The sequence below is a fragment of the Eleutherodactylus coqui genome, chromosome 6 (genome assembly GCF_035609145.1).
Source record: "Eleutherodactylus coqui strain aEleCoq1 chromosome 6, aEleCoq1.hap1, whole genome shotgun sequence".
Taxonomy (NCBI): domain Eukaryota; kingdom Metazoa; phylum Chordata; class Amphibia; order Anura; family Eleutherodactylidae; genus Eleutherodactylus; species Eleutherodactylus coqui.
The window spans coordinates 158442416-158465751 of NC_089842.1; the positions used below are offsets into that span (position 1 = coordinate 158442416).

The following is a 23336-nucleotide window of genomic DNA, read 5'->3' on the forward strand; positions in this document are numbered from 1 at the left end:
CACACCCATGTACCTCACCCTGACTACTGATTGTTATAAGGATCAGCACATTGACTGCAGTCACTCCTGCAGAAAAGAATGCAACACCAGCCTTTACTCAGTATCTCAATGAGAAGCAGGAATGTGACAATCCAGCTATCCTATCCATTTCTACAAGACAAGATGCCAGGGATGCCAAGATGTAAAACCCCTTTTGGCATTGTGGTGTTCAGGGCAATTAGCAATTCTCAGCATCCCAGCAAACAGCTGATATTGTCAGGGAAAGCAGCGGCCAGCCCAAAATTTCCCCGACAGCGGAAATATAGTATTACAGGGCAGCCATTCATATGAATGGCCATCCTGTAGTAATATAAGGTCTTCCAAGAGACAGAGGAGGTGCCCACTCTGACATTCATGAGCTCTAATAGGGCATACGAAAATGATATGCCATCTTGGCACAAAATCTTTAACACTAGTTTAAAAAAAAAAAAAAATCTGTCTTCAGTTAGCTCCACCTAGTGGCAGCCATAGGTTACGAAAAACTGACCCAGTCAGTGGAATCCCACACACTTTTTAATCTCATAATATCCTCCAAAGGGATTTTCTGGGGCTGCCATACTGCTGAGAACAGACCAGCACTTTTCAAATCACTGGGGCATCAAACCCCAAGCACCCCAACCTGCTGTGACTCTATACCAGTCAAAGAGGTGCAGTTTTGGTTGAAGGATGTGCCTTATGTATTACAGCTCACTGCCGCTCCATGAATGGGACTGAGCTAAAAACAATGGCATGCCACCACTGTAGGCAGACCACACGACTGCTCAAGGGCTCGTGAGACAGGAGGGCCTGGGGCCAAGTGGCCCAGCCCAAATGCTGACTTGCGTCTCCCTTCACGAATGTCTAGTCAGCAGCACAAGCCTGCCTCCTTGTTACTTACAGTCTAGCTATTCCAGACACTGCTTTACCATTACCTAAGCTACCTGTGTCTGAAGTACCCGACACCTTTAGGCTGATCGGCAGGGATGCTGAAAACCAGATCTCCATCAATCGGATATCGATGACCTATCCTAAGAATGAAGCAGTAGGCCACTATCACACAGGCATTGGTAAAAAAAATTTAAAACGGGGCGTTTTACAATGCGTTTTTAACACACCCCATAAATGCAATGGGTGATGCGGTGCGTTGAAAAAGCGCTGCAACGCACTAAAAACGCTCGTCTGAGAAGCCCCTTTAAGATCTATGGAGGCTCACTACAGAGTTTTTAAGCGGGCATTTCAAATGCCCGCTAAAACGCTGTTAGAAATGATCGTGTGAGAGTGGCCTCAGCAATGTAATCTTGGAGAACCCTTTAAAATCTCACTAAACACAATTAGTGTCTGAATATCTGGATCTTACCTTATCAGCGCACATAGATACTTTGATGTCCTGCTGAGAGATCTCATAGTGTCGGATGTTGAAGACATAGTTTCCTGCCAGTTTTAAAATGTCAGCGGAGATGTATTCCAGGACCGCCACAATGTAGAGGGAAACATGGTAGTCCACCTTGTAGCCAAGCACTTCCTGATATGAGAAAAAAAAAAAAGAATAATTTGTCATGTTGCCATAGTCAAGTGTAGATCCGCCTTATCAAAATAGTAAAAAGTGTAAACCATTGCAATAAGGATAATGAAATCAGCAGAAACTACATGACTGACTCGTCATCTTCTTGGTTACACTAGTAATTATTAGGAAATTGTAGTACCAGCCACAGAGCTTTGCTACATGTACCTCTCACACGCAAACACACAGAGCTCTGCTACATGCACATCACACATACACACAGCTCTGCTACATTGCTTTTGCATATGAGCTGCACGTGATTTACGAACTTCAGCAGCTCGCTGAGGAGACATGTTCGCTCTGCCGAGATTTACAAACTTCAGCTGGTGGCTGAGGTGAAATCGTGACTTGTCGCTGTGTCATGTAAGCTGCATTAGCTTCACGGCGGCGTTGAATCCCCTCTGGTGACATGTTTGCCAAACAGCGACGGTTGGTTTTTCAGCACTGGACAACAGTTCACAATTAAGCAAAGCTTGAACTTGTGTTGGCGGCATTAGCACTTGTGATGACAGGATATCACGTTCTGTGAGCACACGGCTGCTGGTAGGTTGTGTATTTTATATAGGCTTTAGAAAAGACAGATGACGTCACGGGGCAGAGCTCAGAGACCTTATGACTGTGCACTAAAATGACTGTTATGTGACTAGGGGGCGGAGCTAAGTGATGTGGCTGATCACATGACGGTGGCATTATCAAAGGTCCTGTGAGCACATGGCTGCTGTAAGACCTGCGATGATGTCCCATGATCAGAGGCGGAGCATGAGAAGCACCCACACACATACATACTAAAGGACAAGTTTGATTTCTGGAAAAGCGATGTGCCATCAGATGTACTCATTTTAGGTTGGTTGTACATTTGTCAAGAAAATAAAAATCAACCATCAATAAAATATTCACCTCTAAATTAGGTGACAAAGATAATCATCCAGCTTACTCAGACCTCTAAGCAACTTACCCATAATAGTGCAATAAGTGGAATAATTTGCAGTTCTCTGGGTCTAGAAAAGCTGGGCGACAGCCTCGGTGCCATTTTGGCTGTCACTCGACTTTCCAAGAATACAATGTCTAAGAAGTGACTTAACACACAAAGGGAATGGAATGTTAGCCAAAACGGCGGCATTCAAAAAATGTAGAATAAATATGGTTACCTTCAGTGAGGGGTGGATTTTATCAACAGGAAGCAACAAGGGATTCCTTCGCTTCCGCTTTTCAATGGCAGACTGAGCATCGGCAATGGCCCACTTGTCAATTGGATGAGGAAAGGTTTTCTGCACTCGCTCCTATACAAGATTAGAATTTCGGGATTAAAAATGATTGAATGATGATATCAAGTACATATTCTACATAATCAAAATGGATTCCTTAAATCTTGTACTGCCCCAGGACTTTTCTTTGTCTTCTAAATCCACATGAACACCTTCAGGTCATTCCCTATGGGTGGCAGGTGCTACGTCTGTCAGAATGGACAACTAACACAACACTAAGAGACCACAAACTATTCCTAGAAAAGAAATGAAAAGTGATCTATAGACACTAATGAAGACAGAGGGCCTGCCAACACTCAAATGCAAGTCTTGGCTAGCGACCAGTAAACACATGCCAGGCTGATGGATATGTATATACTCTATGCCACAGATGCTGCCATCGTATTCATTTGTAAGTTATGTGTTCGCTTCCCAATGGACTCTAATTACCTTGAACAAATTATAAAGGGGTCGTCTTGCTATAAGGTCACTTTAACGTAACAGAACGAGTCCCCCATCCACCAATTTATAAATCAGACTGGAAAAGATAGCAGAACGTTTCCAAACCAGACAAGGTTCTTTTTTTTTATCTGCACTTCCTGATTCTATTGTTTCATGTGGTCCCCATAGTAACCTACATTTAAAGAAAAGCATCACACTTCCATGAAAATCGCATCAGTCAGAAAAAAGTCGCTCGAGTAAATTAACCAATTTAAATCCAAGTTTTTTTTTCTCCCGTGCAAGTTGTGTCCATCTCGGAACTCACACTGGAAGATTACCCATGTGAATACCCTTAAGCAACCAATGTGTAAATGAAGTCCCCAAAATGAAAACTGATAGATTGTGTTAATAGGAACACTTTAAAAGGAATCCATCATCACCTTCAAGCCCCATAAACTACATTAAAGGTGAAGGAATGGGGAGTCCTGGCAGCTGTGTTTTATACTCCTTGGACTCCCGGTTCCATCACCTTTGAGCTTCATAATGTTTATGGGGAGCAAAGGTGATGACAGGTTCCATTTCAAGGGGTCCTTTAGGTCTACTTTTAGGATAGACCACCAATAGCAGATCAATTGGGGGATTCGACTCTTGGTACCCACAGTGATCAGCTGATTGATGGCACTTGCCAGCCCCCTTCAATTTTTAAAAAAGCGCAGCTCTGTATTTCTAGTCATGGCTGCGGCTGGTATTGCAACCTTGTCTGGTAGAGGTGCTGAGAGTTGGACTCCCACTAGCTTACATTGTAGCGCTGAAGAACCCCTTTAAACTTTACTGACCTCCACATCCTGGACTGTCCTGGGCTGAGCAATGCACAATTTACTAAGAAGCTGAAGGATGAGTTCCTCTATGTAATACAACGAGTCTTCTTTAGCCGAGAGGGTGGGGTGCACTTGTTGCTGGACCTGGGGGGAGAAAAAGATAAATATATATATTTGTATATATAGGCTTGGGGAACAGTGCAGAATAGAGTATGTGTACAATCACTATTTTATTGCAATCCATCCTTTCACACCCCAAACTCACCCCTGCCCCCAATAAATAAATCACCAGTAATTAGAAGACCGAGTCATCATTTTCTTCAGGATCCCCAAAACGCTACTCAGCTGCTTATAAGACATTTATGCGGAAGCTTAGTGACCAATATGGCTGCTAGTACAGAGGTCAGCTGACAGTTTTTTTGGGTGTCCTGATTGGTATATCTGCCTCACTATGCATCAATAAACCCTCTTTTTGTGTTCCGATTTTCTATCCAGGAAGCTTGAAAACCATACAGTTAGCCATATTAGCTCTCTTTATGGTTTCCCAATTTGCATTTTGGGCCACATATCCATTCAGTAGCCACCTATACATGTGACCACAAGAAAACGCATTGCAATCAGTCAATGCCTGAGGCTCCGATAATGCTAAAAAGAGGAAATATCCATTAAGGGAGGACTTGATTAACAGGCAAAACCAGTATGTGGGCACATGGCTGCCAGAACAGGGTGTGTCCGCTGAACAATAACGTCACGTCTTACCCATTCAGCCAAGACAAAAATGCTCATCATTCTTATCCTGCAAGAATGGAGTCACCAAACATCTCCACGGCGTGATAAGGAAAGAGATGGGGGTTGGGTGACAATGTGGCCACCACCACAGCTTTTAAGGGGAAAGTCACCCATCTTTCGCATAGTCATAGAATGGTAGAGTTGGAAGGGACCTCCAGGGTCATCAGGTCCAACCCCCTGCTCAGTGCAGGATCCACTAAATCATCTCAGACAGATATTTGTCCAGTCTCTGTTTGAAGACTTCCATTGAAGGAGAACTCACCACCTCCCGTGGTAACCTGTTCCACTCATTGATCCCCCTCACTGCCAGAAAGTTAGTAGTCCTGAACCACAACCTGCTTGGAGTGATGAAGCCCTTGAATACACTTTAGCTTGATGTTATGACTTCCCTTTATGTGCTGGGATATCCATTACACTACTCCCTCCCATCCTCATTCATCTTCCACCAAGATGACAGCTAATGAGTCCACGGTATTCTTGTAGGATATACATTGCCCTTCAAGGCAACCACAGAGTGATATAAATGTTATCACATATAACAAGTCTAGGATTTTTTTGCGGTTGTCTGGCAGATTACATAATATACCCATGGATTACTTTTATTTATAAGCCGCGTTTGGGTTCTGTTGCCATATTTGCCATCAAAATTGACAAAAACCTTGTGGGAATACCAAAGGGGAGAATCCAGCTAAGCCAATGGTGGTACAAGAAGCTTACAAAAACATTTGCTGTTCACACCGGTTACACTTTAGGAAGGCTAACATTTTTTGATGTATTGTGGTCAATGCTTTAATGTTCCTTAATTTTAATATTTTTGTAAAAAAAAAGTACTTTGTACATTTCTTATTTTCCTATTGGCTCAGCTGGATTTTCCCCTTCGTGCTACTTGCCTACATTCGGTTGGTCAAATGCTTCCATGGTATCGTTTTGGCATCAAGGAAGTTAGTGAGCTGGAATTTCTTTTCCAACTTTACCTTGAGGAAATATCTGCCAGAGCGGCCCAACACCGGCTGTGTCGCCTGTGCTAACCACATACAGCATACTGCTCCCATAATAGGCCTATGAAGACATGCACATTGACTTTTTTTCCCCATATGGACTGATTGTATGGGGAAAAAAAGCCCATAGTATATCCCATTCCTATACATTTGCATATCCGACTTCTCATATGTGAAATGAATGTAAATGTGCATTGGTCCTGTAAATCGGACAAAAGAGAGCTAACGTGCTGGAGGCTTTAGGACAAGAGCGGTATAGTCACACCTTAAGGAGAGTACCTAGGAAGCGAGTGAGAGACTTCTAAGGTCTCACGTTCACTAGGAAATTCGGGCCCGTGCAGTTTCTCCATGCAGAATCCCGCAGCGGGTCCCTCCTTTCCCGCAGACATGAGGCCTATAAATTGATAATACTCACCTGTCCGGACGCTGCAGGTTCCCGTCCGTCGCAGCCGGATCTTCTTTCCTTCTGCCTGGCAGATGTGCTCGGCATGCTGGCAGCGTGCCGCGCGCATGCGCTGTGCACTCTTTTTTTTTTAACTCCTGCTCTCCCGCAGCAGAGCAGAAATTCAGCTGTGGGTGTGCCGCGGATCCGGACGGCTTACATAGGCTTCAATGGAAGCCTGCGGGAGCCGTCCGTATGTGAAACCCGCAGAAAATGGAGCATGCTGCAGATGTTTTCCCGCACATGCGATCCACGCGGCAGGGAAAAAGGACAATCGCAGGTATTTACTCAGCTGCGGGTGTCCAATGCATCCCTATGGGTGCGGATCACGCGTGCAGGACACCCGCACGGATTTGTTAAATCAATTTACCTAGTGGACATGAGGCCTAAGGCTATGCAAGCTCCTCTGGGAAATATATGTAAATAAGGAAGATGGAACAATACTTCTGCAGCGCCACCTACTGGATGGCAGCATTCCTGCAAATCAACGTCCGACCCTTTATACAGGTCTTTGTGTATGGATTCTGAATTGGTTTTCAATTCCCCATCAGTGTTACAGACAGCTGTTTTGGGGTTTTTGCCCCTCATATTTACAGAACTATTGCAGAAAACTGTATTGAGATGGAACCCCAAATGTAAACGCTGATGCCAATTAGGAAAACGGAGACCAGCAGTCTCCATTTGATCAGGTTTGCCTTCATTTGTGTTACTTTTGGTGGACACAAAAGCGTAGCTGACAACGCAAAAGGGATTTTGTTGTAAAGACAGACAAAGTAGCCAGAAGAGAGAAAAAAACAGAACGTGTTCTGCTGGTGGGGTACAGCTTATAATGCAAAGACATCCAACGCTCCCCCTCCCCCAGAAAAAGACCCCTGATTTAATTGGTACAACACATAAAACTCCAGACTCGGGGCGCTCGCTGCCATTTCCCAGCACTTAGGCTGTCCTGGAAAGCATTTCTCTCCTTCCAGCTCCACGAGACGAGAATAGTTTGTAACCTGAGCTCCGTTTAATGACTGCAGCTCATTTTCCAAGCACTTTGGGGGTATTAATGGATTCCTGTTTGCCTCAGAGAGAATGACAGCTTGCTCCGATCCGTGTAGGGCTGCAGCTCAGCAAACGTTAGCGGCAGCGATATACCAGCATTTACAATGGATGGATGGTGGAGGGACAAGACAGCACAGAGGGAAGAAGAGCGCGGCGTGGGTTTACACCACAGGGCCGATAACATACAATATTAGATATCATATAAAACACTAACATAATAGGTGCAATACAGATCAAACTACTGATCAGAAGGCAAGCATGTGCACCTTCATACCGCATCATGTGGCTTGTATGGCACCCAAAAAAGTATTATTCGGTAGAGGAACCAAAATCAGGGTTCCCGTATACACAGTGCTTTTTTCTGCATGTGGTGTAATACATTCTATATCATACGTAAAGATTTTATGACCATCAGTCCTGGAAAATACAAAGTCAACCACAAAGAGGGGCCGAGCCCCGCACTGTTATGGAAGCTGTGCAAAAGAAAATCTGTGTTGCCTGTAGCAACCAATCACAGCACAGCTTTCATTTTACCTCAGCAGTATAAGAAATGAAAGCTGAGCTGCGATTGGTTGCCATTAGCAACAAAAATTACAGGGGAACTCTGAGTTTTCGATGTGTTGGTCGCCTGGTGCGGAAGAACGCTCATGCAAACGTTTACTCAAATCAGACCAGACTGTGGATTTGTATACAACACAAACACACAGATTGTATGTATGTATGTATGTATGTATGTATGTATGTATGTATGTATGTATGTATGTATGTATGTATGTATGTATGTATGTATGTATGTACACATATACACACATACCTAAGACCTCATGCCCACAGCCGTGGGGGACTGCGGAATATCGCAGTGGAGTCAGACACGGCACCCCTCAAAGACCCCATACTCACCTCAGGTGTCATTGGCGTCTGATGTGTGACGGATCCGGCAGTGCGTCATGGCTTCCATTCAGAAGATAGTCTCCTTACACCAATGCACTTTAACAAGAGATGCGCCCAACTGTTTGCAGGACCCCATTCACCAGATCCCACAATGGATACAGATCCCACACACCAGACCTTCTAATTAACGACCTATAGACCCAGGTCAAACCGCTCTGAGGCCGGGCTCACATGAACGGGTTGGACCTGCAATCATTCATGGTAAGTAATGGAAGGACTGCGGATGCGAGCATTTTCCATGCGGATGTAGGCGTATGCACAGCATATTGTCTGCGGAAGAATGATCTCTTCCCCCTCCCAATCAGCATTCCAGCTTTTATATCTTTCCATGAATTTGCAGGCATTTCGGCCGCTCGTACACAATGTTAATTGCCTATGGGCGACGGAATACTCACAGCCATTGACATCAACAAGGCCGTCCGCGAGGAGTCCATGTTAAAATACAGCATGCTGCGATTTTTGTTCCGCTTGCGAAATCCACAGTTTGTACCGGCAAGTGTGAAGAAAAATTCGAAAATACAGGCCTTTCAATGCCCATGTTTTAGCGCGCGGACGGCGATTGCAGAATCTGCAATTCAAATCAGTTTGTGTGACCCCGGCCTAACAGTGTATTCACAGGCCGTTGATTTGTTACAGATTTCACCCCATGAATTTAAATTGAATCGAAAGGATAAAATCTGCTGCAGATCTGCACCAAAATCCACAGTAAGGGTGGATTCAGACGACCGTATAGCGGCACGGTTTTCACGCCCAGCCGATATACGGTGTCCTCATCTGCAGGGGGGAGGATGGAAGAGCCAGGAACAGGAACTGAGCTCCAACCCCCTCTTTGCCTCCTCTCCGCCCCTCTACACTATTTGCAATGAAAGGAGGCAGGACAGAGGCGGGGCTAAATTCTGAGAATTCCCCATTGCAAATAGTGCAGAGGGGTGGAGAGGAGGCATAGAGGGGGCGGGAGCTTAGAGCGCTGCTCCTGGCTCTTCCAGCCTCCCCCCCCCTGCAGAGAGAGAGGACGTATATAGGCTGGGCGTGAAAACCCAGCCAATATACGGTCGTCTGAATCCAGCCTAAGGCCGGCTGCACACGGGCAGATCCTGCAGCAAACACCGCCCATAGCATACACAACTAAGAAAGGTTCACAGTACATAAACCCCTCTGCATCCAAAATGGAATAAAGTAGAGTAGTGCGGGATCCAAAGGGGTGTATTTTTCGAATTAAAACCAGCACTGTAACGCTGGTAATACTAGACAACAGATATATGGATAGCCAGAAGAAAGGTGCTAATGATTATAGATTTTAAACATTTTTTTTTTTGCAATATTGAGTTTCTCTCATGTGACTTACACATCCTGCTAATTTCAGTCTCGTTAAATCTAACCCCCCTACTGCCTTGTCAGTTTTCACACTTACTGCTAGTGCAAGAAATTGTTGTGACACTGCATTATACATTTGTCTTCTATGGAACTATTTTAACTATGACTCATTCCATTTGATTTTATTTATAGAAGTTTTAACTATTGTTCTTAAATTTGAGTTTTTGTTCATTTTAACCCCTTAAAGGGGTTGTCCCGCGAAACAAAGTGTGGGTATACACTTCTGTATGGCCATATTAATGCACTTTGTAATGTACATTGTGCATTAATTATGAGCCATACAGAAGTTATTCACTTACCTGTTCCGTTGCTAGCGTCCTCGTCTCCATGGTGCCGTCTAATCTTTAGAGTCTAATCGCCCGATTAGACGCGCTTGCGCAGTCCGGTCTTCTCTCTTCTGAATGGGGCCGCTCGTGCCGGAGAGCGGCTCCTCGTAGCTCCGCCCCGTCACGTGTGCCGATTCCAGCCAATCAGGAGGCTGGAATCGGCAAGGGACCTGCGGTCCACCGAGGGTGAAGATCCCGGCGGCCATCTTCACAAGCTAAGTCAGAAGTCGCCGGAGCGCGGGGATTCGGGTAAGTACTGGACGGTTTGTTTTTTTTATGCCTGCATCGGGTTTGTCTCGCGCCGAACGGGGGGGGGCTATTGAAAAAAAAAAACCCGTTTCGGCGCGGGACAACCCCTTTAAGGACCAAGCACAGTAAATATTCGGTGCTCAGTCCTGGGCTTTAATCACTGTTGATAGTAGAAGTACAGTGTAGGATTAAGGCCGCCTGCAGACGGCTGGGTCTCATCCTGCTGCGAGAATTCCCAAAGCAGGACTCGACCAGAGCCCCTGCAGAGAGCAGCGCGTCAGTCACCTGCTGCCGCGGCCCTGGATCTTTTATGTGCAGCCGGCGCATGTACAGACCGGAGTCGGCGGCTGGGGAGTGACATTTCTGTGCGAGCCTCGCACAGAAATAGAACATGCCGCGATTTGTTTTCTGCGCGGAATTTCACACAGACAAATCGCCGCCGTCTTGATAGGATTGTGTTTTGTAATGCAATCCTATGCAGGCGTGTACGGACGGAAATTTTGCCGCCGCGGAATTTCCGTCCGTGTGCAGGAGGCCTAAAGCCTCTGTTCCTGCAATGAAGCAGGAGCAGGTCAGGTCCTCAACTGTTACTCAACAGCAGAGGACCCGAAGGAGAAGGGAAAAGCAATTTTTTAAGCGCTTCCGCCTTCTCAAGGAGCGTTATGTACTAAAAACATGAAAGTGGATGTCTAACTTCTACTATGCCATCCGGCGATCATGTGACTGCCAGGTGCCCCCTGTTACGGGGGAGCTGCAGGGTTCTATCAGCCCCTAATTAGCTTGATTAGTGACTATTGTCACTATAGGAGTAGATTTCCCCTGTGTAATTTGGGTTCCAGTAGAAAAGTGTGAAATTAAAGAAAAGGGGGGGAAAAAAGGACCATGTGAATGGTCCCCCAGAGATCTTATATACTGTCATGGGAGACATAATGCTTAAAAAAAAAAATTAAAAAAAGAAAAAAAGCTACAAAAATAAGTTTATTTAAAAAAAAATAAGGTAGGGGGGGGGGGAATGGAAGAGCCAGGAGCAGGAACTGGGCTCTCGCCACCTCTATGCCTCCTCTCCACCCCCTCTGCACTATTTGCAATGAAAGGAGGCGGGGCAGGGGCGGGGCTAAGTTCTGAGAATTAGCCCCGCCCCACCTCTCCCCATTGCAAATAGTGCAGAGGGGCAGAGAGGAGGCAGAGAGGGGGCGGGAGCTCAGAGCACTGCTCCTGGCTCTTCCATCCTCCCCCCCTGCAGAGAGAGAGAGACGACGTCTATCGGCTTGACGTGAAAACCCAGCCGATACACGTTCGTCTGAATCCAGCCTTCAGAAAAAAAAATATATATAAAAAAAAAAATTATTCTGTTTAGCTGCAAAAAAAGTTTTTTTGCTTGTTTTAAGCACTTCACACCCTGGGATATATACATAGATCCTTACTGCACGCGATTTGTATGAATCAGAATCGGGAGCCCAGCCCACTCCATACATGCCAAATGCCAGCTATCTCCGACAGCTGACACCTGGCTGCAACAGCCATGATCAGCGTTTACACCAATCGTGACTGTTAACCCTTTAAATGCCTTGAATGGCGTTCAGGTGTTTCGAAAGGCGCCCCACACAGTGAGATCGCGAGTTATCGTTCAGCTGTCATGGCAGCCGGAAGCCTTCTGAAGGTCCCTAGGGCTGTCATGTATTTCCGCCTATTAAGACGGTGCTGCGGTCTGTCTTAATAGAACAAACGATCGCGAGCTACAAAACTTAAAGAAAAAAGAAAAAAAAAGTTTAAAAAGAAAAGAAAGTTTACCCCACCGCCTGCCTTTTCCTCCGTATTTGTAAATAGATAAATAATTTGGTATTGCAGTGTCCATAAACGTCCGATCTATCAAAGTAACATTAATCTCACATGATGCACGTATATTATGTCTTCAAACAAAGATTTACTAAAAAGGGATCAAAAACCGTACATACTCCAAAATGGTACCAATAGAAACCACCCATTGTAAAAATACCGAGCCCTCACAAATGTGTTATCAACAGAAAAATAAAATAGTTATGGCGGTCAAAAGATGGCAGTAGAATTTTTTCTCAAAGATATGGCATTAGGTCCAATGCCCACAGATGGATTATCGCTGTGGAAATCATGGCCAGACCACCGCCGCGATGTCCGCAGCAATAACCCTCCATAGATATGCCGTGTAAAGTTATTTTCCCACGAGAAGAAATCAACTGTGATTTTCCGCTCTCGGGCATAGAATCACAGCAAGTTATAATTCGTGCGGAAAAACGCACAGGCGGCTTCCGTTGCAGTCAATGGAAGCCATCCATCCTGCAATACTTCCGCTGTGAGCACAGCGGAAATATCGCGGGAGATCGCGTCACTGCCCAGAGTGGCGAGTATAGGGTCTGTGGGGGGCACCAGGTCTGATTCCGCTGCGATATTCCGCAGTCGGAATCTGACCTGGCCTTATACACTAGGCTTTAACCGACAATAAAGTTATGTTATTTTTGCTGCAGTCACAAGGCACACACGGAAATTGCAGAATTGGTTCCCATTTCATTCCACTTAAATTTTCTTTCAACGTTTTTAGTGGATTATATGGTACATTAAATAGTTCCATTAAAAAATACAGCTTGTCCCCAAAAACCAAGCCATCAGCCAGCTATAGCTACGGAAAAATAAGAAGGGAGGCAAAAAACTGAAATGAAGAAAAAAAGCCACATCAATAAGAGGTTAAAACGGTTTCAAGTGATTTGATCATTTGAAGAATTTCCAGAGATGATCTGAACTATATTTAGAGTGGTGACAAACGGCAATAAACTGAGCAATAAGCCGTGAGGTCCGAGGCGGGCTCAGCCTGAAGCAGAACAATATAAATAACCACCACCGTCTCCCTGTTCGCACCCGATACACACAGACAATTCTAGGCAAATAACTGGTCAGAACATGGACAAAGACCTCTACGTCAGGGCACTATAAACCAGGGCCTGAAGACTCACGGGGGCCAGGGGGTACCTGGCATTAACGCTAGGCATGGACCACTATGGTAGTCTATGACACGGTTGAGAACTGGAGAGGAGATGGCGATGTGGCTCCGCGGTGGCGGGGAGAGACGGCGACGTGGGAAGACGTGGCTCCGCGGTGGCGGGGAGAGACGGCGACGTGGGAAGACGTGGCTCCGCGGTGGCGGGGAGAGACGGCGACGTGGGAAGACGTGGCTCCGCGGTGGCGGGGAGAGACGGCGACGTGGGAAGACGTGGCTCCGCGGTGGCGGGGAGAGACGGCGACGTGGGAAGACGTGGCTCCGCGGTGGCGGGGAGAGACGGCGACGTGGGAAGACGTGGCTCCGCGGTGGCGGGGAGAGACGGCGACGTGGGAAGACGTGGCTCCGCGGTGGCGGGGAGAGACGGCGACGTGGGAAGACGTGGCTCCGCGGTGGCGGGGAGAGACGGCGACGTGGGAAGACGTGGCTCCGCGGTGGCGGGGAGAGACGGCGACGTGGGAAGACGTGGCTCTGTGTTGGGGGGGTGAGATGGCGACGTGGGAAGACGTGGCTCTGTGGTGGCGGTAGAGGATGATGTGGTTCTGTGGTGCTGGAGGGAGATGAGGATGTGGCTCTGTGGTGGTGGGAAAGATGATAACTTAGGGAGACATGTTTCTGTGTTGAGGGGACATATGATAGTGTTGGGGAAATAGTGATGTGGGATGATTTGGTTCTGTGGTGCTGGAGGGATGATTACATTGTTCTCCACACAAATGGGGGTTGGAGGTGGGACATGATTCTACAGTGATGGTGTGGAAGATAGGGACATGAGGGAGATGGACATAAACTCCCCGCACTCTAAGATGCTAGTTAAGGCCCATTTACACAGAGTGATGATTGCTCAAAAATCGCTATAAAGCGATCGTTTGAGCGATCATTGTTGAGTCCACATGCTCGGCCATCGGGCACGGCTAGCTGATCGTTAAATTCAGTCCAACCTAAAAATCATCATTCAGCCTTATCAGCAGTTCTCCACAGGTAGTGCTGATAGCATTGTTTCCCGCCAGAGAACAAATGAGCTGAAAGCAGATAAGAGCCCTTGGGCTATTAACTGCTTTCAGCTAAGGCTTCATTTGCACGCTTAATTGCTCTGAAGTAGCTACTTGATAGTTTATGCAAAATGATTGCTCAAAGCGGTCACTCAAACTGTCGTTTGAGCGATCATCGCTCCGTCTAAATGGGCCTTTAGTGTCCTTGAGAAAGGGAAGGAAAAGGGAAAGGAGGACAAGGGGTTAAAATGCCGAGGTGGTATTGCCATATATGGCATTTAGGCTCTATGTGGGGGAAAAAGAAGTAATAATTTTATATACATTATACACAGACACACGGGTGTTCAGGTTGTGCATGAGCAGGTCGGGCGCAACTTGTATTGGACACTTGTCAGTATGCTGTCTGATATACAGACAGCTGGCACATTGGCGTGTTCTGATTCTCGTCCGTGATACGGACAAGAACAGGAGAAGTGATGAGCTTTTTCCATCTGTCCATGTGGGGGGGGGGGGGGAGGTACAGTGTGCAAAGCCCCATAGAGTATAATGGGTCCGTGTGAACATGGGCAGCACACACTGAAATATGCTAGTATACTGAAGGCTCACCCCGTATGTCCCCGCCCTGCATGCTCACTAGGATTCATGTTCAGATCTCTTACTATTGGACATGCTTGTGACCTAGTGAGTGGGTACAGGGATATTCACATTTATTTTTGAATTCTCCTACCCCCAAAAAATATATCCCGCAAAGTGAAATCTAAGACTGTGCCCGTACAATTAGTGCAGCCCAGTACAACAGAATGTGACAAAGTGGCCATGACACCAAAAAAATGTGGTGCACCCGACCAATACAATGAATGTAATACTAAATTAAAAGAGTTTGCCCTACAATTACACGATTTATTTCAAGCTGTTGCACCCGGGGGAGATCAAAGATGCAGATGATGGAGTAACAGAACACAAAGGAAAAGTTCTGCAGTAGCAAAAATCTGGCATCTGTCCGCTAAAAAATACCAAGTTCATGAGGTGTACAAATGAAACCAAAGTATGTCTATGTGGTAAGGAACAGTCATTACAGGGGGTTTCCCACTATAATAAGCCTGCCTGTCCGCCGCCGGGGAGCAGGAGCCAGCTGACTGATCTCCGCAATGAGCCTGTCTGAAAGATAGGCTCACCGCGGAGAATGGCGGCAAGCTGCGATTTGCCGGCCGCGAGTGGAGAATCGAAATGATTCTCCACTCGTGGACAGGGGTCTGCGCTTTCCATAGCAACGCTATGTAACGCGTGCACTGCGTTCCCCGTGGCCGGATTATCGTCGCGAGTAACGCAATACAAAAACGCCTGTGGACAGGCAGCCCCCAAGAAACAGTGGGGCAACAGCGACAATCGCAGTATATATGTCCAGCAAAGTCATGTGACAGCTCCAACCACTCTGATGCCGCAGCGTCACTGACCGTCCTGACATCAGCATTTACATATGGTCGCTTTGATGTTTAGTACAGTGACGCTGTAGTCTCTGATTGGCTGCAGCTGTCACCTGTCTTCCGCCGGATGTACATTCTGGGATGCCCCCGGAGCCGCTGAGCTGTTTTGCTTGTACTATATGCTGCAATACTTGGATATTGCAGTATATAGTACTTTTGATTGGTGCCCATTAAGCTCTGTCTTAGGCAGGACTTACATGGCAACCCAAAAATCCTTCACTAGATCCCGGGCTGCCATTTCTGGCATCTGTTAAACAACTGACCTCCACATACGTATATTTATATTATGCGGTCACTATGAGGTAAAAGTCTATGTTAATATGTCTGTCACTAAGCCCACTCGATATATCCTAAGCATAGCTGAGGATGTGAAGAGAACGCCATCCATACATTTAGTTCTCTGCAGAGTGCTGCCAAGGCCCCCAAAATTGTGTTTCTATGTATGCTAGTAAAGTGCAAACTTCCCAATGGGGGCCATGAGCTTGTACTGGGCCAGCTCTCCTTCACCTCAAAGCCCCTCGACTAGTGTTTGCCAACCTCAGCTCCCTTGAGTTGCAGACATTGGGGGACATTTACAAAGGGCTTTAAGCCAAAATTCAGATGTGGAAAAGTTGCACATTTTCGACTTTTTAACTTTCTGTACCACCCTCACCACTTTTGATTAAAAGCGGTTGAGACTTATCAGGAGGGGGCATGGCCACTTCAGACCGACATATTTATGTATAATTCACCCCACAAACTGGCGAAACCTATGCCATCTCAGAGCTGGTACAGATTTCTGTGTTGGCACATGGAGGGGCCAAGAGACATACACCTCATCATATATTAGTTGCGTCATGTGCCGGAGGAAATTAGATTACAGTTTCAAACGCCGGTCTTCGTAAGTTTCCCCATCGTGCATTCTAGACACTGCGCCTATGAAACACTTCCGAAATAGGTGCATGCCCTGTAACTGCATTGCATAACATCTTCAAAGTTTCACGGCCCGATAACGCTCTCGCCCGTGTTAAATTATCCTTAGAAGAGCTAAAATCCCTACTGTGATGCATTATACACATGAACATAGGTATTTGCTGTGTACTGCGGATTTTCCGTGCATGACAAATAACTAATACGCGGGACACACACACCCGTGTGACTGAGCGCTTAGAGCTCCGCTAGGTATATCGTTGCCCTGTCATTCCTTCTCGAGTTGTATGAAGAATTGGAGGTTACCAGTTGAGGGTGCGTCCAAAATGTGATTGTTCCCAGCAAGAGAAACCACGTAATCTTGTAGATATGATATCTTCTAATGGCTAACAAAAATACATGATGGTATCGCGAGCTTGCGAACCTCTCGGGCTCTTCGTCAGGCTAAAATGGAATAGATCCGAAGAGGCATTAATATTTATACACACTTATAACAGGGTGCGTCCATACATACTTCGGCCGGCTGCACACTAACGGATTTACACTGCCGAATCCGTTCCTAACATGCTATGGAAAGCTTTCTTTCCAGCAGACTCGCAGAATCAAATTGCGATTTCTGCAAGCGGAGGGAAAAACGCAGCATGCTCCCTGTTCGTGTGGATTCCATTGAAGAGAATACAAGTATTTACTAAACCAGACGTGTGAAAAAGAGGCGCCAGTCGCTCTTTAAGGGGATATCCACCACAGTCCATGTGCCCTATAAGGGGGTTATCCTAGAGCGGGGTCCCCTGCAGTGAGATGCATGCTGGGACATATGAATGTGTATACGGGCTGATAAGATGAACTCGGGCATCTGACAGTACGAGAGGAGGACACAAGAACACTGAACCAGTAATTTAATGGTTTCTATAAATGGCCGGCAGGCTCTGACAGCAGCAGCAGCCGGCGGATCACTGCCATAAATGAGCATGTGGCTTCTTGGAAATAGCCAGCATCAACAAAGCATCGCTTCGCTACCTGCCAACAGTCCCTCATCCTGGAGATGGCTCAAGGGCGGCTGCCAAAATGTAACAACCTGCGGTTGAAGAGTCAGCGACTAATCTGTCCGTGTCCCCCTACAAATCACAGCTATATGTTACCAATACAACATTATCACTTGGAACTAAGTAACACGTCAACCCCCAACCGGCGTCACATGGGTGTACGCAGAGAATACAACACATTGATTTCCATGAGTCCGTTCACATTTCTGTATTTTGCGCACGCTTTTTTTGCCGCACCAAAAAAAATAAATAAATAAATAAAAAAATCTATTCTATTCTTTCTGCGTATTTGCACACCAAAGACGCACATAGAAGCCAGAGGGGGAACCACGAATGTGCACGCAATGAGATGTGACACGGCGGAATTCCGTCTAGAAGAAATTAGCCATTTCAAAGGAAGTGTTTGTTTGCCGCGCGCCCTGAGGGCACAAAAGTAATGCTGTGAAATACGCTGATGCACCTGCAAAAACGCCTCGCTCAGTGTGCAAATACGTAAAGCCGAGGCACGCGCAATTGCGCTTTACGCTCGTGTGAAGTCAGCCTTAAGGGCTCATTCACACTTGCGCACAGAACCTTCGCTGATCAACTATTCATGGACTATCCTCAGGATTCGTCATCAATAGTAAAAGTCCCAGAGGACCCCTTTTGGGGGGGGGGGGGGGGGGATGATATGCTGGTCCGTGTCCCGTTTCGGGCTTTTCAAAACGGCTGATGCAATCAAGACTACCTAATCCCCACTAACACACTATACCTACTCTCTGATTGGCCAGAACTGATCACCTGATCATCACTATCCAATCAGAGAGCAGTGCAGAGTATACATTAAGTAGCCAGAGAACTACTACAACCATCTTGGACGGCCAAACAAAATAAAGGCCAGAAGCAATAAACCACAGAGGCATCCGATCGATGACAAGTCATAGGATTGCTTTAAATCTTATTACATAACACCTAATATAACAAGCCTGATATTACACTTTACTTCAGTACTGATACCTGTAATACCTATAATATACAGGTCACTAACAGGTAACCGACCCCCGGGGGAGAACCCATAAGGAAATGAAAAAAAAAAAGAGAAAAAAGTGGTGACAGAGGAGTTGGTACTTTGCGCCCCCTCTCCTGCCCGAGAAGAGCAGCGCTGTTCCTCTCAGCACCACACCCGTTCCCCTTTTGAGTGTGAGAACTTCTAGTGCCCCAAGTCTGTAGTCTGCGCCTGGGACACGTGTGCCTTCTCTTTACAGGAGTTTATTAGAGTTGCCTGAGGATATATTCACCCGGGTGGAAACGCTGCAGCATTTCCATATAAAAACCTTCGCCCAAACCCACACCATTTGGGTGGATTGTGACCAGGAATCAGCTGTGTATCCGCACCCAATATCAGTAGGCGAGCCCCCACTGATCAGACCTCTCACCTATTCTACGGACGGACGCCCTAACGGGTCTCTATCCTTACAAGTGGCATGGCCCTTTCCATGAGCATCTGATAATCTCACACCTATTATGACCAGGGCCGTAACTATAGGGGATGTGGTTGCACCTGGGCCCAGGAGCCTTAGGGGGCCCATAAGGCCTCTCTTCTCCATATAAGGAGCCCAGTACTATAAATAAAGCATTATAGTTGGGGGTTCTGTTATAGGTTTTGCATTGGGGCCCCAAATTTTCAGGTTACGTCTCTGGGTATGGGTACAGATGGAGTGGAGGGGGAGGTGCGCAGGGGGCAGCTGAACGTTTGCACCCAGGCCCCTGAGCCTTTTGTTACGCCCCTGATTATGACCCCTCTGCATCGCTTCTGTTACCCCCACTCCCACATGAAGCAATGGCGCTGCATTGTTGGCTACGCTCCCCACAGTGGTAACCTTTACATGGGGTTAGCAGGGCTCCCACAATACCAGAACATACCCGAAGGGCGCTTTCACACTGGCGATCGCGATATTACCACGAGAAAGATCACGTCAAAAATCAAGTCTTTGTTCCTGCGATTTTTGAGCGTCAGCGATCATTTCCTGAGAATAATCTCACATCACAGTCACCCGCGATAAAACTGTGCAAAGTCAATAGGAGTTCCGAATGTTAAAACTACATCGCAAATTGGTGCATGGCAATCCGATAAAAAGAGACTCCATAGTGAAATGTGAGATTGGAAAAAAAAAAAACCCAGAAAGAGTCAATACATCGCAAATGGGAATAAAACCATTAAAAGTCATTGTTTTCATAATTCTGTGTTTTCACTCACGCATCACTTGCGCAAAAATGTACAATTTCATCGCAAGTGTGAAGGCGCCCTAAGGGCTTCTTCACACAACCGTGTTTGCGTACGCGGGAAGAAGAAGAACCTGCTCTATCTTTCTGCATTTTGCGCAGCATAAGCTCCTATAGAAGTTTATGGGAGCTGTGCAAATACACAAGGGGAAGCGGGAAACACTGCGCAAAAGGCTGCGAAACGAACACATCTGGACCTCGTTAGACTAAATAAGGTTTTAATCCACAGAATGGGTGTGTCGCACGCGTGTGCACCGGCCTGCGTGTTCAAAAAGTACTGTACCATGCGCAAATCAACCTCATCAAACCCCGTTCATGCGCCAATGCATTGAGCTGCGGTGAGCGTCTTTGCGCATACGGTCGTCTGAATAAGCCCTGCTTTCGCATGAGTAGAATATTCCTCGCAGAAGATACCTGCACCCAAATCCATGTCTAGACACAGAATCGCTGCAGATTAGCCATGGCAATTCCGCCACAAATCCGCATGACATATAGGGATTTGGGCGCAGATATCTCCCAGCGCATGCGAGGGCACTGCCAGGTTACCTGCGCACCCAGCAAAACTGGGGCCGCTGCAGAAAATCTGCACCAAAATCCATTGCATAAAGAGAAGAAGAATCACATCAAAATGAAAGATTGCCAGAATGCGGGTCCTGTGCCCCCGGAGAGACTGGCACAATTTAAAGGAGCAGCAACACACATGCCCAGCCACAACTCTTGGCTGAGGATTTCAGTGGGAGCTCCGAGAATTACTTGGAAATCTGCAGCGCCCTCACTAACATGAACAGGCACTGGCCGCTCCTATCACATCGCCCGTCTCCGCGGCAGCATGGCACCCTGTTCTGGCGACTGATGGAGGTCGCAGCGCTTGGACCCAGCTGGTTATCCTCTATCCTGCATATAGGAGAGGGCTTAAAATTGTTTTACAGGCAGTTTTTATTGATGAGCTATCCTCAGATCAATAGGTGATCAGCTGGGGTCCGCCAATCAGGACCCTGATCGATCAGCTGCTCCGTCGCCTGCCAATTACACAGGGTACGGAGCAGAAGCAGACAGCTCCGACCCTTGTATGGTGCCCGGCGCTGGTAACGGCACGCACAGCTCTCAACGATTTTAATGAGTGCTGTACCTGCAATTCCCAGCACTGGCCACTACACAGGGATCGGCGCTATCTGCTTCCACTCCAAACCCTGTGTAATTTGATGGTGACAATAGGCGATGAGACAGCTGATCAGTTGGGATCCTGAGTGACAGACCCCAGCTGATCACCTATCGACGAGCTGGCATGAGGAGAGGGCATCAATAAAAATTGCCTAGAAAACCCCTTTAATAACTAATCCAAAAAAAGTTACCAGCCACTGAAGAACTACAAATCCAAGCATGCTCTAACAGCTCCTGTTATATTGGGACTTGTAGTTCCTCAGGCTGGGATTTATAGGCCCCCTATGAGTCTTGTATAGGTGACATGCTGGGAGTAGTAGTCCGATACCCACTGAGATCCTATACCACCTGACAGTGATTTCCGTACAGCCAGATTACAGCAATGTGTGACTAGTGCCATCGCCAGCTACTACAATGTCCCGTCACTACAAGATGAGATGCTGGCACTTGTAGTTCGGCATAACCTCTTACAACTGGTGTTATAGCTAGTCTTACATGAAATCTACATTGGAAAACTACAAATACCAGCATGCCTTGCCAGCCCATAAAAGTCAATATGTGGCAGTGAATTGTGGGACTTGTAGTCCCCAGGTGGAAGAGGCATTCTCTCACCTTTCTCAGGGCAGACACGAAGAGCCCCCGCCACTTGAGGCCGTTCTCCTCGCTGAAGAAGTCATATGTGTGCGGGGAGGGCTGCATGATCCCGGCCTCATGGACTGCTCAGCCTGGAGCCGCGCACTGTCCAGCACAGACCGCCGCTCAGCCAGGTGTGGGGTCCCGGACCTCCCCCATCATGCTGGGCCTCAGGACGCCGCCGCTTGTTGTTGTGATGGGCTCCGGCTTCCTCTGGGAGTCTCGGCTCCTGCCGCCCTCCCCCGGCCCGCAGAGAATGCACGGCGCATGCGCGGGAGGGAGGCGGCCGGGTGAGGTGGGAGGAGGACGACGACTAGACTTGTGAGAGAGGGGGGCAGAGGAGGTGACCCACCAGGAGTAACCCTCAAATTACTGGGAGGCTCCTTTAAATTAAAGGGGTCGCCCGACTTTTTTTTTTTTGTAAACCAAAAACCTGAAAATATGGAGAAATTAAAAACGTCCTAATAGAACTTACCAGGGAAGTTTTCTTAATGGCTAGGCTTCAGCCACATTGTCTCCATAGTTACACTATCCTACCAACAGTAATGGGGCACCTGAGCAAGCATCAAACATAGTATTGATTTAGACTTACTACTTAGTGGGGCTCCTTCGAACCCAATGACATTGGATGTTCTCCTTCACATACTTTCTAGTAATGTCTGATACACTTCAGCCAGTATTTCCCTCCATTCATCCTGCAAATGTGCTGAGTTCTGGCATTGGCCCGTCGAGAATGGTGCAAGGAGCCTTGTCATTGAACAGTTGAGCGATGGAAGACCGTGCTATGGAGTGGCGAGTCACACTGCTCCGTCTCCACAACAGATGGACTGGCTTGCATGGAGTCCCAACCTGAACTCTATTCAGCATGTTTGGGATCAGCTGGAACGTCTGGTCAGAAAATATGAACAGCATACAACGTCTTTGAAAGAACTCGGTAGATGTTTGCAGGATGAATGGAGGGAAATACCATCTGAAGTGTATCAGACGTGAGTATCCAATGTCATTAGGGCCAAAGGAGCCCCACTAAGTATTGACATATGGAAATAAATGCTACTTTTGACTTTTGGTCAGACAACCAATTACCAACAGTCACGTAACATTATATAACAATGGACACAGCATCATGTGTGCCTAGTAGTCACGGGGCTGAAAGATAAATCACACTTTCATACACATTGGCCTACAGTCGTCTGAACCCTTCCATCTGGGCATGGGGGTCTTCAGACAGATAATGTTGAATTTCAACACCCAAGCCTTTTGTCCTCCTGTATATAAGCCGTCTCCAGAGCGGTCTGCGGCGTTTTCCACTGTCCCTATGTAAATTACATAAACGCTGGGCCAAACCAATGGTTTTGTGTATGGAGGAGTCCAAAAAAATAGCCATCAGCCAAAAGCGAATGAAGGTATAAAGGTGAATTTAGACACAAAGATGATCACTCAAAAGATGGCTTTTGAGCGATCATTTTTGCATAAACTACTTGGTACTAATTGCCTATTGGTACCAATTAGTAGCATGTGAGCCACTGGGAGCTGTATTCAGTGAACAGACCACCTGCTGTTCTCAGAATA

At 46.9% G+C, this 23336-nt stretch overlaps 1 protein-coding gene across 2 annotated transcripts in view; it reads right to left on the bottom strand.

The window, feature by feature from the left end:
• SOS2 (SOS Ras/Rho guanine nucleotide exchange factor 2) overlaps positions 1-22006 on the bottom strand; it is a 52489-nt gene extending 30483 nt beyond the window's left edge. For both annotated transcript variants that reach the window (XM_066608066.1, XM_066608065.1), the window contains exons 1-4: positions 21747-22006; positions 4101-4226; positions 2728-2859; positions 1376-1540 (exon numbers count right to left, since the gene is read on the bottom strand). In XM_066608066.1, the coding sequence (XP_066464163.1) occupies positions 1376-1540; positions 2728-2859; positions 4101-4226; positions 21747-21833 (510 nt within the window). In that variant the 5' untranslated portion in view covers positions 21834-22006. The remainder of the gene's footprint in view (positions 1-1375; positions 1541-2727; positions 2860-4100; positions 4227-21746) is intronic.
• Between the last annotated feature and the right edge of the window lie 1330 nt (positions 22007-23336).